The sequence below is a fragment of the Lipotes vexillifer genome, unplaced genomic scaffold (assembly GCF_000442215.2).
Source record: "Lipotes vexillifer unplaced genomic scaffold, Lipotes_vexillifer_v1.1 scaffold6, whole genome shotgun sequence".
Lineage (NCBI taxonomy): Eukaryota > Metazoa > Chordata > Mammalia > Artiodactyla > Lipotidae > Lipotes > Lipotes vexillifer.
In genome coordinates, this window is record NW_006799037.1 from 1,105,882 (window position 1) to 1,119,904 (window position 14,023).

Consider the following 14,023-nt stretch of genomic DNA (forward strand, 5'->3'; position numbering starts at 1 on the left):
GTTGAGGCTGATAAAGCTTAAGGACTGACAAATCAGAGTTTTAAACTCATAGACCTCAGGGCCAGGTAGGTTGTAAATGACTGAAATGGGCTGGGTGTGGAAGAAAAAGGCAATAGTACTATAAAATCCATAGGAAATGTCACCTTTACTTTGGTGTGAGGTTGCAATAGAGAGTGGTGAGGACTGTGGTGAGGTGGAGAAAGCATCTCCCATTTAAAGGGGGCAGCCACTGCTCAGTATTAGTAATTATGGCTATGAGGGAATATGGGTTCTTTAGGTCCAGATCTTGCCAGTTTTCAAGGGAATGGAAATACAAATATATGAAATCTCTTGATGTTTAATTCTTGGCAATTAAACCAAATTTTAATATTTGTGGGACAACCATAAAAGACTATGCCAACAGGTTATGGCCTCTGAGTTGAAAGGATCATGGAATTGTGGGGTTACTGGTGAGGGGAAGAAGATATTAGCAATCTCAGAGAGAAAGACTAGAGAGAGGGGGAGAGAAGGTTAGAGAAACAGGACAAAGGAGCTATCTGAATCTCCAGCTTCCTGTGAACTCTGGAACAGATTGGAACGTAGGACCTGAATCCAAAGTAAAGGACTAATTTATGTGTGTATACTTGACCTACTTAAAATAAGACCATCTGAAGCAAGAAGAGCCTCACATAGTGATACATATACTCTTGGGTTTACAAATGTATTTTAGCTACCAAAATTGTCTCTCTTACTTTTGCAAACAACAGATCACTTCAATTTTGCATGAAAGGTATAATGCATCTATGTAAATAAGAGAGCAACGGAATTTTCTAAATGCTTTTATTTTTTCAGCACAAATATTTCTGCACCTCTCAGACTCCTTTTGCTGGAAAAAGGAGAGCTAGTGATACATTTGGTAATGACATCTAAAAAATGTACTTTGGTGTATAGAGGTAATGATGTACTTTTTAGGTTTGTTAATAATAAATTAAGGCTATAATTGTTGCCATATTCACGAGAAAATAATGAGTAGATTAGTCTCAGCAAAAAAATAAAAAAAATTGGTTTTGGAAGTGGAAAGCTGGGGATATCAACACTGAAAAAAATTAGCTTCATACATTCTACTATATGCAATTTTTTATTAATAATCTTCAATTATAGAATGTAATAACTTGCACAGTACCTGACATATAGTAGGCATTCAGCAAATGTTTATTAAATTTTACTGCTTTTTAACACAGTAATTTTATTCAGTAATAATTTCTATAACTTGATAAAAATAGAAATTTTTAAGAGATTTTTTTTTGGGGGGGGAGAAAAGAATATACTTTCTTTTCCCTAGAAAGTATGTTCTTCCAGAGAAAATAGCAGCAGCAGGAGAGAGAGAGAAAAGTAAGTGTGTATAAGTTCCAAAAAGTGATTCCAACTAGAATTATTCAGAGATGAACACTTTGACCCTGTCTGTATTTACAGTCCCTACTGACAAATGCTGTTAATATCCTCAGCCTTATTCTTTTTCTCTATTTATTTTGCTTTTACAGAGATTAGGTCTCTGTAAAGTCACGGGAATCTCCATGTCCCTCAGTTGCTAAACTTCTCCTTCCTTCTTTTTCTCTTGCCTGGCTCAGAAGGACATGCCAGATGGTATAAGTGTTTCCTTTCCAGAGCTGAAGAAAGGATCTGGGCTGTAGAGTCAATCAATAGACAAAGCCTTGATCTCAATGGTTTCTTGGCTCTCAGCTCACCTATTCTCAGGCAGCCTAAAGGCCTCTTGACAAACATGTTCTGATTAGCTGTTTGAGGTCCAGGTGCTTTGCACAAGCTCCTTTCTCCCACTGGGATATTATTAGCACATAACCAGGCTAGAAAGGTTGTGGGAAGCTTTGGAGGTAGGAGGGTAGGATCCAGAAAAGATTGCAATAAGGAAAAGGGAATTCCCTTTGGTGAACTCCAGAGTCCAAAGGTAGCCCTGAGCTGACTCTAGTTAGGAACCAAGGGTAGACTTGCTTGTTTGGTTCTTTGGCCCTTTTATAGGCTCCCCATCTGGGACCAGGATGTGTATCAGGAAGGAAAACAACCTCAGGTGTGTCCTCTTATTTCTTTCAGCTTCCACCTAAACTTCAGCTTCCAGGCATCGCACTGTGGCTTTGGGTTGACTCTTGGGCTCCTCGGGTTTTTTATCCATTTTCTTTGATTCCTCACTAGGGCTGCTATCATCTGCCTTCTCCTCCTTCACTACTTTAGTTTCTATCATTTCCTTCTGCTGGTTCTTGTTTGTAAAAGGGAAGGCCTTCACATACCTGTAGGCATAAACACAAAATTAAAGTGGGAGACTTCTATGTAACACATAGAACAACAGACGATGTTTTGTGATGGCCCATATTGGCATAGTACACTGGGTACTTTTATTTCAGAGAGAGGCTAACACACGCACCCTCAAATACTTGAACCCATCCCCACCTGGATGGATTCACTTAGATAGGACAGTAAGTTTACAGGCAAAACTTTAGGCTGGCCTTAACACCCTCTCATCAAAAACAAAGAACTGAAAATCAAAGAAAGCATATCCATTTTTCCCTAGATGTCAATCTTTTCTTTTTATTTCTTGATATTCAAAGGGACAGCCATTGACCTATATCTAAAGGCCGGATAACATACAAGTGCTGAAATAATAGGAAAGGTTGGGTGGTAGGGAGGACAGGTGAGGTGAGGGAGAACATTTACAGTATGAGAGGATTGCCATCTCCATTTGGACGAAGGAAATGTCGATAACAACCCTGGATAAACACAAGATATGGATGTGACAAAGATGACGAGACTAACCATGTGCCAACAATCCCACCTTTTGACATAGCAAACCGCGAGGCCCGCTGCAGCAGCAAAGAAGAGGAGTGCAAGCACCAGCAGGGTCGTGGGAACACCTGGGGGAGACAGAGACCGCGCCTTGTTCCTCCATGTAGACATTACTGTGCCCCGCTCTTCTAACGACTCATCCTTACACGTGATGGAGACCACAGACAGAGTAGAAGAGCCTTCTCTGTGACCACACAGGGGCCACTTAGGGCGTTGGGCCCACATGAGCTTCTTTGCTTCCTGCCTATAGAATCCTTGGCCTTGCCTCGTGCTCTCCCTACTCTATAAGTTGCAATATGACAGAGTCCATTTCCTCTCTGTGGCCTTGAGGTGACAAGTTTGGAGCAAATCAAGTGTAAGACCCTTTAAATAGGAAAACTAACTTGCTAATCATAGGCATTTAAGGTGTGTATATGTACTTTAAAGACTTCTGCATATGAATAGATAGTAATTTATTCTGAAAAGTCTTTGCATTTTAAAAGTGAAGCTATTTTAGACTCATGATTTTTAGTTTAATCATTAAGGTTCTTTAGAGACCTCAAGTTCTAGGACTTCATGAAATTTGAATTTGCATTAAGCTTTTATTTGTATTTGTCAGGTCCTGAGTGCCCAATCTGGATACAGGCTAGTTTCTATGTATTGTCTGCTATACACACACACACACACACACACACACACACACACACACACACACACACACACACACACACACACACACACACACCCACAAACACCATCATTGTCTGTTTCTTACCCACTCTTATTTTTTTTCTACACACACACACACACACACACACACACACACACACACACACACACACACACACACACACACAGTCAAACACACACACATAATGCAGACAGAAAGTTTTTACCTCCAAACCCGACAGGTTCATTCTTGAATGCCGCTTTATTCTCAATATACGATTCAGTTTCTGTAGATATGGTGCTCGTTTCCATAAAAGCTTCCGTTATGCAAATTAATTTTCTTCTCCGTGGAACAGAAGTGGAAGCCAGAGCAGGAGCCACAGTGGGTGTAATAGACTCAGGTCCATCAGTAGACAACGCTGAGTGTGTACTCTCACTGACAATCATTTCTGTTGTGTATGTTGCAGTTTCCGTGTTGAATATGGGATCATCGGTGGTGACAATTTCTGGAAAGCATGAGTTAACCCAGGTATCTATCCGGGGAGGGAAAAGTGAAATAAGAAAGATGTATTGCAATAGCCTCCTAATGGGTCTGCCTGTCTCTAGTCTTACTCTCCTCCAATCCCTTTATACTGCAGCTGGAATGTAAAAATGTAAATATAATCATATCACTTCCTCCTTTAGAATCCTTCCCTGACTGCCTGTACTGCACAGCCTATAAGGCCTTCCATGATCTGGCCCCTGCTGACATGGCCAGCCTCACCTGATCGGTCTTTCTCTCGTTCCCCCTGCCATGCTAGAATTCCTTCAGTTCTCTGATATGCTTTCTCTAACATCCAAACCTTTGACCTGAATGCTTCCTTCACTTGTAAGACTCTTTGCCCCTCTTTATTAACTCCTCCTTGTCCCTCAGGTCTCAGACTGAATATCTCTTTCTTAGGCAGACTTGAAGACCAGATTGGATCCCTAGACATACATTCTTGTACCTCCTTGTACCTCCCTTGTCATGATTCTCACTACACTGCTTCCCACTGGACTGTGAGCTCCCTGGAAGCAGGATTCCTGTCTGCCTTGGTCATCATGGTATGTGCAATGTGGCAGGCACATAGTACATGCTCAATACTTGATGTCTAAAGGAAGGAAGGAAAAGTGAAATGAAGAAAGGAGTAGATGGGGAGACCAAATATACACACATGACACCACTTGAGGACAGAGATCTACTAAAACCAGATTTCTCTGTGCTCATCAAAAAAAAAATTGTTTTTAAAGGGGCTGGGAGACAGGGGAGGGATGTAGGTTTGCTCTCCAATCTGTTGAATGTGGTAGAGAGGAAACAAATATTTGTTGAACATCTTGCTCTGAGTCAACCATGGCACTTCATTAAACAATTTTATAAAACCCTCATTTATACAGGAAGAAACTGAAATTCAGAGAAATTGAATAACTTGCCTAAAATCACATAGCCAGTAAATGGCAGAGCCATGCAATATATTACAATATGCATTTGCATCTCTTTTAAATCTCTAGTTATTTGTGATAGTGGGAAGCGTCAGCTGGAATGTTAGCCATGAAGAAGAAGTTATTCTATTCTTTTTGAAAATTAAGTAAAAGTTACCAACCAAGGCCATGGTAAACACGATGAAACATTTTGACCCCACATGCATTCAATCAATATTTTATACTATTCACTTCATTTTGAAAAGACCTCTATTCAAATAGGCATCATCCTTGACCTCTGCCCTAGACTTTGGAAGGCAGCTATGCTCACCACTATACCACCAATGCCGCCCTGGATTTTTAGCTACATTTCCCATTCTTAAGCAGGTGCTATATACTTCCTTCAAAAAAAAATGAACATGTTTTTTTAATATCGGGGAAAAGTATACTGAACACGATATACTGTGCTGGGAACTGAGAATACAGAGACAAATAAGGGATGATTCCTGTTTCCAAGAGGACAGAAGTATTTTGATGAGGCTAGGGGGCGATAACTGGGAATTCACAGAGGAGACGGCATAAGCAGGATGTGGAGGGTTAATGTGCTCATTCAACAAATATTTATTGAGCTCCAACTCTGTGCCAGGTGCTGTGCTAGATGCTAGGGATGTGGTGCAAATAAGACCAAGTCCTTGCTCATAAGGGCTTGTATGTTATTGGAAAGAAGGATAGAGATAATAAAATTTTTTTTAAAAAGCCAGAAATTTCACAGGATGATAAATGTTGAGAAGATAATTGAACAGGATAAGGATCAAACTGGAAGGGGCAGGAATGGGGACAGGTACTTTGGATAAGGTGATAAGAGTAAGTCTCTTTGGGGAGGTGATACTTAAGCTGAAACCTGAATGATGAAAAGTAGCAAGTCATTGAAGATCTAGGGCAAAAGCATTCCAAGTAAAGAGAACAGGAAGTTCAAGAGCCTGAATTTGAATAATCTCAGCATGTTTGATGACTAGAAGGCTGGGATGGCTGGAATAGAGCTCCAGGTCGTCTAGTATGGAAGAGGGAATAGGATATCCCAGTCAATAAGAACAGTGTGACCCAAGAATCCAGAAGTTTGAAAGTGTAGGTATGTCAGAAAATGACAAGGAGCACAATGTGGCTGGCGTGTAGGGTGTGTGTATGGTGGGGAGCATGAAAAACTGCAAGTAGGAGATGAGGCTGGGAAGATAGGTCGGGGTCAGTATATCAAGAGTCATAATTGCCATGGTAAAGAATTTGGAATTTATTCTGCAGGAGAAGGAATTTTCAACTGGGGGCAGCAAACCTTCCAACTGATATACAGAAGTTCTCGTATGTGCCCAGTTTTATGTGCACAAGTCTTCATAGTTCACATCAGATTCTCTGATAGGAAGCCACCCAAGGCTGTGAAGAGGAGGGACGTAATCATCAGAGGAGGTGTGTGGAGGATGAAACAGAGATGGGAGAAAGGGCAACCAGGAGCCAAGAAGGAGACTATTGCAATTGCACAGAAATAGGAGAACGCGGAAGTATCTGGAATTCTAAAACTCATATCTTAGACATCTTCTAGAGAAAAGTGGTTCTCAACTCTGGCTGCAGGTTAGAATCATCTGCGGAACTTTAAAAAAATACTCATGTGAAGGACCCACCCTGGGCCTGGTATATTACTGATGTGTGGTCATCACTAGGGAAGGTGACGTGGAAGTGGCAGGGCCCGAGGTTTAAATCCCGGCTCTGTCCCTTATTGACTGTTGCCACAGCAAATCACCCTCCAAGCATCAGCTACTTGGAAAGTGGAAGTGGTACACTTGTATCATTTCACTGAGGATTAATGAGACAGTAAATGTGTAGGGCCTAGCCGAATCTATGGCATAATCTGTAATATCTGTAAGAATTAGTTTCCTTTGCCTCTCTGTTCATTAAGTGTGGCCAGGAAGGCCGCCGTGTGAGGGAGCAACGGCAGTCTGATCCCGTGGTCCCTTACTGGTCGGGGGCACAATGTGTCTCACCTGGAAGCGTTAGGACCTGGCTCTCCTTCCCTCCAAACTACAAATATAACTTCTCTAGAATGTGCCAAATGCTTTGATAGATATTAAACACAGTGTGGTTGGTGTCCAAGAGGAAAGATAGGAGTCAGGGGTATCGAAAGGCTGCCTGAAGAAGACGGTACTTGAGACTTGAATAAAGAATACAAGTTAGCCAGGTGATGAAGAGGACGGGCATTGTGGCAGAGGGAGCAGCATGAAACAGGTGGTGCACGCCGAGCATTAGAAACACTTTGGTCTGATTCCCAAAGCTCACAAAGATAGCAGTAAGAAAGACAATTAGGATAAGGTTTGGGGTCAGGTTTAGGGTTACTGTGATCCTCAGAGCTCACAAGATAGCAATAAAAAAGAAAGTTACAAAAACAAAGAAGCATAGGGTAAGTCTAGGTTAGTGTGACGATGAGGGCTAGGGTAACTCTGTTCCTCACAAAGATGGCAAACAGAAGCAGGTGAACCTGATTTATTTCAAAATGATAACATAACCACACAGGGTAGCAAATTTTCTCAAGTCACTTTTGTACACAATTCTCTGACAGTACATCCTTAGAGGGATGTCTTCTGAGGACTAAAAGAAATGCAAAGGAATTGCAAATTCCATTCAGTAGGTTTATTATTCCTAATAATGCTGTTTTTATAATTTTGAAATTATTGTAGGATAAGAAAATATATTATTTATTGGGAACAAGAATTTTCCATATAAGAGAAAAAACATGCAAGTATAGAACAAAGTAAACAAAGAAAAAACTTGAATTGTTAAATTTGAGTTGGAAATATCAATGCAAATGCAATATATATATGTATATTTTTTCCTAGCTGCCCACTAAAAAGGACTGAGAAGCAATGGAAATGAGAGTAGTAATGAGAACAACTTGCATGCAGATCTTGGTTTCGAATCAACATTCTCTACTAAAAAGAACCAAGGCCCCTTGGAGAAATAAATGGCTGATTCCATGTGTGGGATGAAGAAAGTACAAAGTGAGCCTGGCACATGTTATCATGCCAGAAAGCAATGACTTGCTCAAATACTAATGGGATGAAAACAAAAGTCAACTAGAAGGGGCTCCCACTCGCCAAATTTTGGACAATTTGAGCATCAAAAAGCATAATAATTGTAAAATTGATTATAACATATTGAACACAGAGTAAGTAAAATGCCACATGTTCATGGTAGTATAAAGGGGAGGGAGGACATGTGTGTGTGTGTGTGTGTGTGTGTGTGTGTGTGAGAGAGAGAGAGAGACAGAGAGAAAGAGAGAGAGAGACAGAGAGAGAGAGAGAGGGAGAGAGAGAGATTCTTCTTTATCAAAGAATGCCAGCTAACAAATGTAGAAGGAAGAATAGATTTAGAAAATTATTTTGCAGTCCTGCATATAATAATTGATTCCAGCTAGGATCATCAATATCTGCTTGAACTATCAGGTAAAAGATGATTGGGGGGTCAGACTACTTGCATGGTGCCAAAATATCACACTATAGGTTACCTCCTCATTGCAAAGGGGAAAACATATCTGAGTTCATTAGAGAGGTCTGGCAGTCACCGTCTTATTCAAATGATCAAAGTTAGCATGTAATAGTGGGACATACTTACATTAAGGGCCTTTTGCTGGGATATGATCTAAAGTACACAATATCATCTATCAAGTATTTTTGCCAAACCTAGTGAACATGAATCTAAACAAGCCTCTACACCTAACTTTAAGTATATAGGAAGCGCAGGGAATGGAAATACAAGTTAAATGAAACCACGAGGAAACATGTAAATCCAAGTCATCTCCCCTGACTCCTTTTCATTTAGTCCATAGGGCTGGGTGTCCTATCATTGCATTGACCTCTGGCAGGAAGGCCAGGAAGTTAAAAGGCCAGGCCATTTGACCAGCATGGACTGGTTGTCAGATGAGCAAGCATGCAAACCACCAATTCTGCAGCCAAAAGTGATAGGCGGCAGAGGCGAGGGGAGGAGGATGGCGAAAAAAATATGGGAAGAAGCTTATGTTCCAGTCTTGACTCGGCCTCTAGCTGACTGTAAGACTTTGAATAAGGCAAACCTCCATTCTGAGCTACAGTCGTTTCATCCATGAAGTGAGCGAAGTGGACAAAGTCTCTTTCACGGCCCTTCCTGGGCCAAGGCTCCCTGGTTCACAGAACCACTTGGACCTTATGCTGCCTTTGGGCAACAGAACACTGCTGGTGCACTTTTATCTCTTGGATCTTAGAGAATGACCACTGAGCCATCTGACCTTTAGAAGGTCAGATTTATGAGTATGTGTGAAGAGTAATAAATCAGAGAGAGGTTCTTATGATAAAGTGAGAACAAGTGTTTAGTCAAAGACAAACTTTCTGAGAAGTTACTTAGGTAAAGCACTTGGGCTAAGGCCTCCAAGGTCTCCCAACAAGGTTAAAGGGATGACCGTGAGCAAATCAGTTCTATTTTCTAGCTTTAATTCCTTCCTTCATAAAATGAAAATTGGGTCTTGTTCTTAAAAACATCTAATATAGCATCTGAATTTCCACTCCTGTAAAGGAATGTGGGATAAAGGAAAGAGTTAGATCTATGTGTGAATCTTCATAGTAAGGAGACCTTAGACGAATGTACTTATGTCCTCTGCAAAATAGGGATGATAAAGCACACCTCCTATGGAGATTGTCAAGGTTCAGCAAGATAACTTAGTACCTTGCTTTGTCCATAGTGGATGTTTCCTTCCCTTCGTCTTGTTTATCTTGTAGGATGAAGGCGGGGTGGGTAATGGAGGCTCCAGGGATGCCCTCTCCCTATGTTGCCAGTCTGTCATATTTTCTCTAACTTTTTGCTCTGAGAGGGACACCTCTACCCTGGTCAAAGAGGCAGTCTTGGGAGGATTCAGTGGCCATCACCATGATTGCTTCTGCTACTGCTCAGGGTTACTCTTCTCAGAATGGTTATAGAGCTATTGAGATCCAGACAAACCATGCCGCGTGGAGAGGCTGCAGATCTGACTCACCAGATGAGTTGTGACAATAGGCCCTGTGCTGCTGGTTGAGTGAACTTCTCCAAATCAGGACGCCCACCCCATTCTTCCCACACTTGGGGTTCTGGATAATCCGAGGGATGACCACGAACTGATTTTTAACCCATCCATAGCTGCAACAGAATACACATGAACTGAGTGGATGCATTGATCTCTGTTGCTGAACAAGAACACAGAGCCAAGAAAGCTCCCACAGTGTTTGTGGATCCAGATGTTTCTCACCTGCAAGTCTCAAAGCCCAATTTCCATGCTGCTTCAACCTGCTCTTTGCTGGCCAGAGTTAGTCCTACGAGCCTACAGGCCTCCTGGGCTTCTGTGAAATTCAGCTGCGGGTGTGTCCTTTTGTTCACAAGAGTGACCCCCATGATTCTGCATGGTCCTGAGATGGAAAGCTCTGCAAAGGAATCACACAGGCCCTCAGTGTGCTGCTGTCCTTACCCCTAGCCCTCAGGCTCTCCTTCCTAGTAGAGCATCATTGCCTCAATGCAGCAGCTGGGATTGAAGTTTAGAAATAATAGGACACAGACCAGACATTTTCCACAAGGACATCCTTCTGGGTTAGGTAGGTGCTTGCCCGGATCCATGCTGTACCTCTCACCAGGTCCGAGTCCATCGTCCCTCACTGCACTCAGGTTCCTTGTTCATTACATGGAGGCTTTGGCTACCAGTTCCTGGGGTGCGGTCTAGGGGATGCAGCTTCTGCAACCCTTTTTGGAGTCTATAAAATGAAGGGTCTGAGACTTTGAGAAAGATAGAATCCAGGGCTCTGGTTAACAGAATAGTGAACAATACTCCAATGTCTGTTGGGGACAGCACTATTTCTGAGATGGGCTGAAAAATGATGCACTTGGTATAATAGAAAGTGAACCTTCTCTGACCATTGGGGGGCAGGCTTACTCAGAAGTTCCTAGAGGAGTCAGATAGTGAAGCTTGCATGGCAGAGAAACTAAATAAAGGAAGTAGACTTTTAAAGTCAGACCTGGATTTGAATCTAGCCTGTGTTGCTTGCTGGCTCTGTGAATTTAGACTGGTTACTTCGTCTCTTGGAGCCTCAGTTTCCATATTTAGAAAATTGAAAGAATAACAGTATCTTTTGTATAGGGTGGTGAAAGTTAAATGAGTTAATTCAAATAAAAATGCTTAGCATAGTGCCTGCCACATAGTAGGCACTCAATAAATCATAACATAGTATCATTATGTTACCTTCAAAGCACTTTGGTTTTAGTCTGCTAATGACTGATCTCCCTAGGGAAGCTGAGGCAGTTGAACAGTTAAGATGTACATAATACCTTACTCAAAATCTAACAAATCAGAGTTCTTTCAATCCCTTCTCTCTGGGTTCTGGGATTTATAGACCTGTATGAAATTGCAAAGTTGCATTGCATTTTGGTACTTTGTTCCAATTGGGCTTCAAAAGTCCATCTCCCAAGTAATTGCTTGAACACAGATCTGTGCACTGGATTCCTAGTCAAATGCTTTGACCACTGTCTAAGGTGGTATTTAAATTTAAAGGAAGTTTCTTCTTGCAAACATGGAAGGAGCATTTCTAAGTCCCCCATGTGACCTTGCTGTGGAGCAGGGGGCTGGGGCAAAGGAAATGAATATGATGTATGGTATTTGTGGATAGCCTTGTTTGCTTCCAGACCCTGCTCTCACCAAAAGAGAGACCAGAGAGCCAATACCCAATATGAGTGTTTGTGACAGAACAGCCTCTTATGACTGTGTGCACTAACACTAATACCTATACCAACAGTGATATTAATACTAATGTCAATGTTACTTCCAACTTCTATCACCTGTAGATGCCACTTTGTGCCAAGCCCTGTCTCTTTTGACAGAAAATTAAGGTTCAGGGAGATTAAGTAACTTTCCTGAGCCCAAGGATACACAGCAACTAGGTGGCAGTTTGGGGGCACAAACACAATTATGATTGATACTAAAACCTCAGTTCTTAACTAGGACACTGTTCTGCTTCCCACTGTGCAATGGGGGGGAAGATGAACACACACACAAACACACATATACACACACACACCACTAGAGCTGAACTCTCGGAACACACCATTTGTCCTGGAATTTGGCCTATTTCACTCATAAGCTTGCTATGGCTGCTTCTTTGGGAATACCTGTAGAGAAGGTATATTAATTACACTGTAATGTGGTCTTTCTACTCTCATCATACATCATTTTTACTCTAAATATTATTGTTATGAGTAATGATAGACCTATTCTTGGCAATAGACCTAGCTTTGAATATTTCTTCTATTGCTAATTGGCTGTGGGACCTTGGGCAAGTTATCATTCTCAGCTGTAAAAGGGGGATGGTTATATCTTCTTTACAGAATTTTTGTCAGAATTTTAAAATTATGTAACTTGTACCTAGTGGGGGCTGGGTCCACAGTAGACAGTCAACAAATATTCATAGATTTTATGCTTTCCTATTTAAGGGCAAAAACAGGGATCTGGAATCCAAGTGATATTCGAGTAACCCCTTCCTCAAGCTTTCTTAGGAAACAACAAGCATAGTAGAAACAGTGTATACCTAGGAATCAGAGCTGAATTCAAACCCAAGCTCTATTATTTACTGCCTTCATGACATTAGGCAAGTTACTTGGCCTCACTGAGCCTGTTCCTTCATCTATAAAGTGTCTTCTTAAGAAATATATATATATATTTCTTATATATATTTTATATACTATATATAGTACATAAAAATAGGCCCTCAAAAATACTAGCGCCCATCCTCATCCACTCACCTTCATCAACCACCTTTTCCCTAATCATGGCTCTGTATAACTTTCAGTTGTTTCCAAAATTTCAATTCCCTTAGGAAAATTTTGCCATTATTGAGGATAGTCCAAAGACTGTGCTGAGTCAATGTCAAAGAACAATTTCCATAATAGTTTGAGGATTAATGGCAGTATTTGGGGGAAAATCTCCCCAGGGAGATGTCAAAGAGGGCCAAACTTATTTGAAAGTAACAGTTCTGGTATTTGAAAAAAAAAATCAACCATATTAACTCTAACCTCCCTCATAAAATGGAGTATGACAATATCGGAGTCAACTCTGGATGCCTGTTCCTGATATATTTTATACCTCAGGGCATCTTCCAACAGAGGAACACATAATTTTCCTTTTAAAGCGCTCATATTTTCATTTGCCCAGAGCTGCAATGAGTGATTTGTGGTTACAATTTTGTTTTGCCTACAGTGCAGAATGAGGTTACCATTTAGGCAGCTCAAAAGCCCAGGAATCATTTCAAGTCATTCCTTTGGTAGGGAGCTGATGACTAATTTTCAAACCTACATTTTCACAGATTTTTTTCAGTTAATTTGCTATTTACTGCATATTAAAAACGTAAGCATTCCATGATAGTGTAGTAAGACTAAAAATAATGATACTGACACTTCCAAAAACATAAAACAGGTCAATATTCTGTGAAAGTTAACCATTTTCCCCAGGCTAGGTGATTGCTTAAAAATTTTCACCATCATGCTTTGCTTCTTCAATGAAACACTTTTTAAAACAAGTGACTTCTCCTCAATGTGTTGTTTCAAAATATTCTCATTAAAAATATCCCATAACCAAAAATAAAAGTCAAGATAACATAAAGGTAAACGAGAATCACTTTGGTGAAGTTGACAACACGGTGAAAACATTTCTGGCAGATCAGTACTACCAATGAGATCTTCTGTCGACACTGAGCGCCATCCCACCCCAGAAATTCAGTCAAGAGCTGAGTAGTCTTAGGACCATTTGCAAGATCTCGCCTTGCCTCAGATTGGCAATCTGGTAAGAAACCTACCTTCTGTGCGGAGAGAGCCTTGGACCAGGAGCCTTGTGGTACAGATGGAGGCAAGAAATAACACCAGGCTGAAATACTTGGCCATTGTGCCAGCCCCTTCAGAGCCAGAGGAGCACCTCAGATGGGCACCAGCAGTATCAGAGGCAGACGATCACCAGTCTGGATGGAGACTTCTGGAAGTAAGTGGGGGCCCACACGGCTCCACTTCATAACTGAGACATCCGGATTTC

The 14,023-nt window shown here is 41.2% G+C and overlaps 1 protein-coding gene across 1 annotated transcript; it reads right to left on the bottom strand.

The window, feature by feature from the left end:
• Window positions 1–1,489: 1,489 nt before the first annotated feature.
• LYVE1 (lymphatic vessel endothelial hyaluronan receptor 1) lies at window positions 1,490–14,023 on the bottom strand. Its single transcript, XM_007471393.1, has 6 exons — window positions 13,794–14,023; window positions 10,211–10,382; window positions 9,962–10,101; window positions 3,708–4,013; window positions 2,822–2,900; window positions 1,490–2,279 (listed from the first exon to the last, which is right to left on the bottom strand). Exons 1-6 carry the CDS (start codon window positions 13,876–13,878, stop codon window positions 2,093–2,095), a joined length of 969 nt encoding a protein of 322 aa, XP_007471455.1. The 5' UTR covers window positions 13,879–14,023; the 3' UTR covers window positions 1,490–2,092.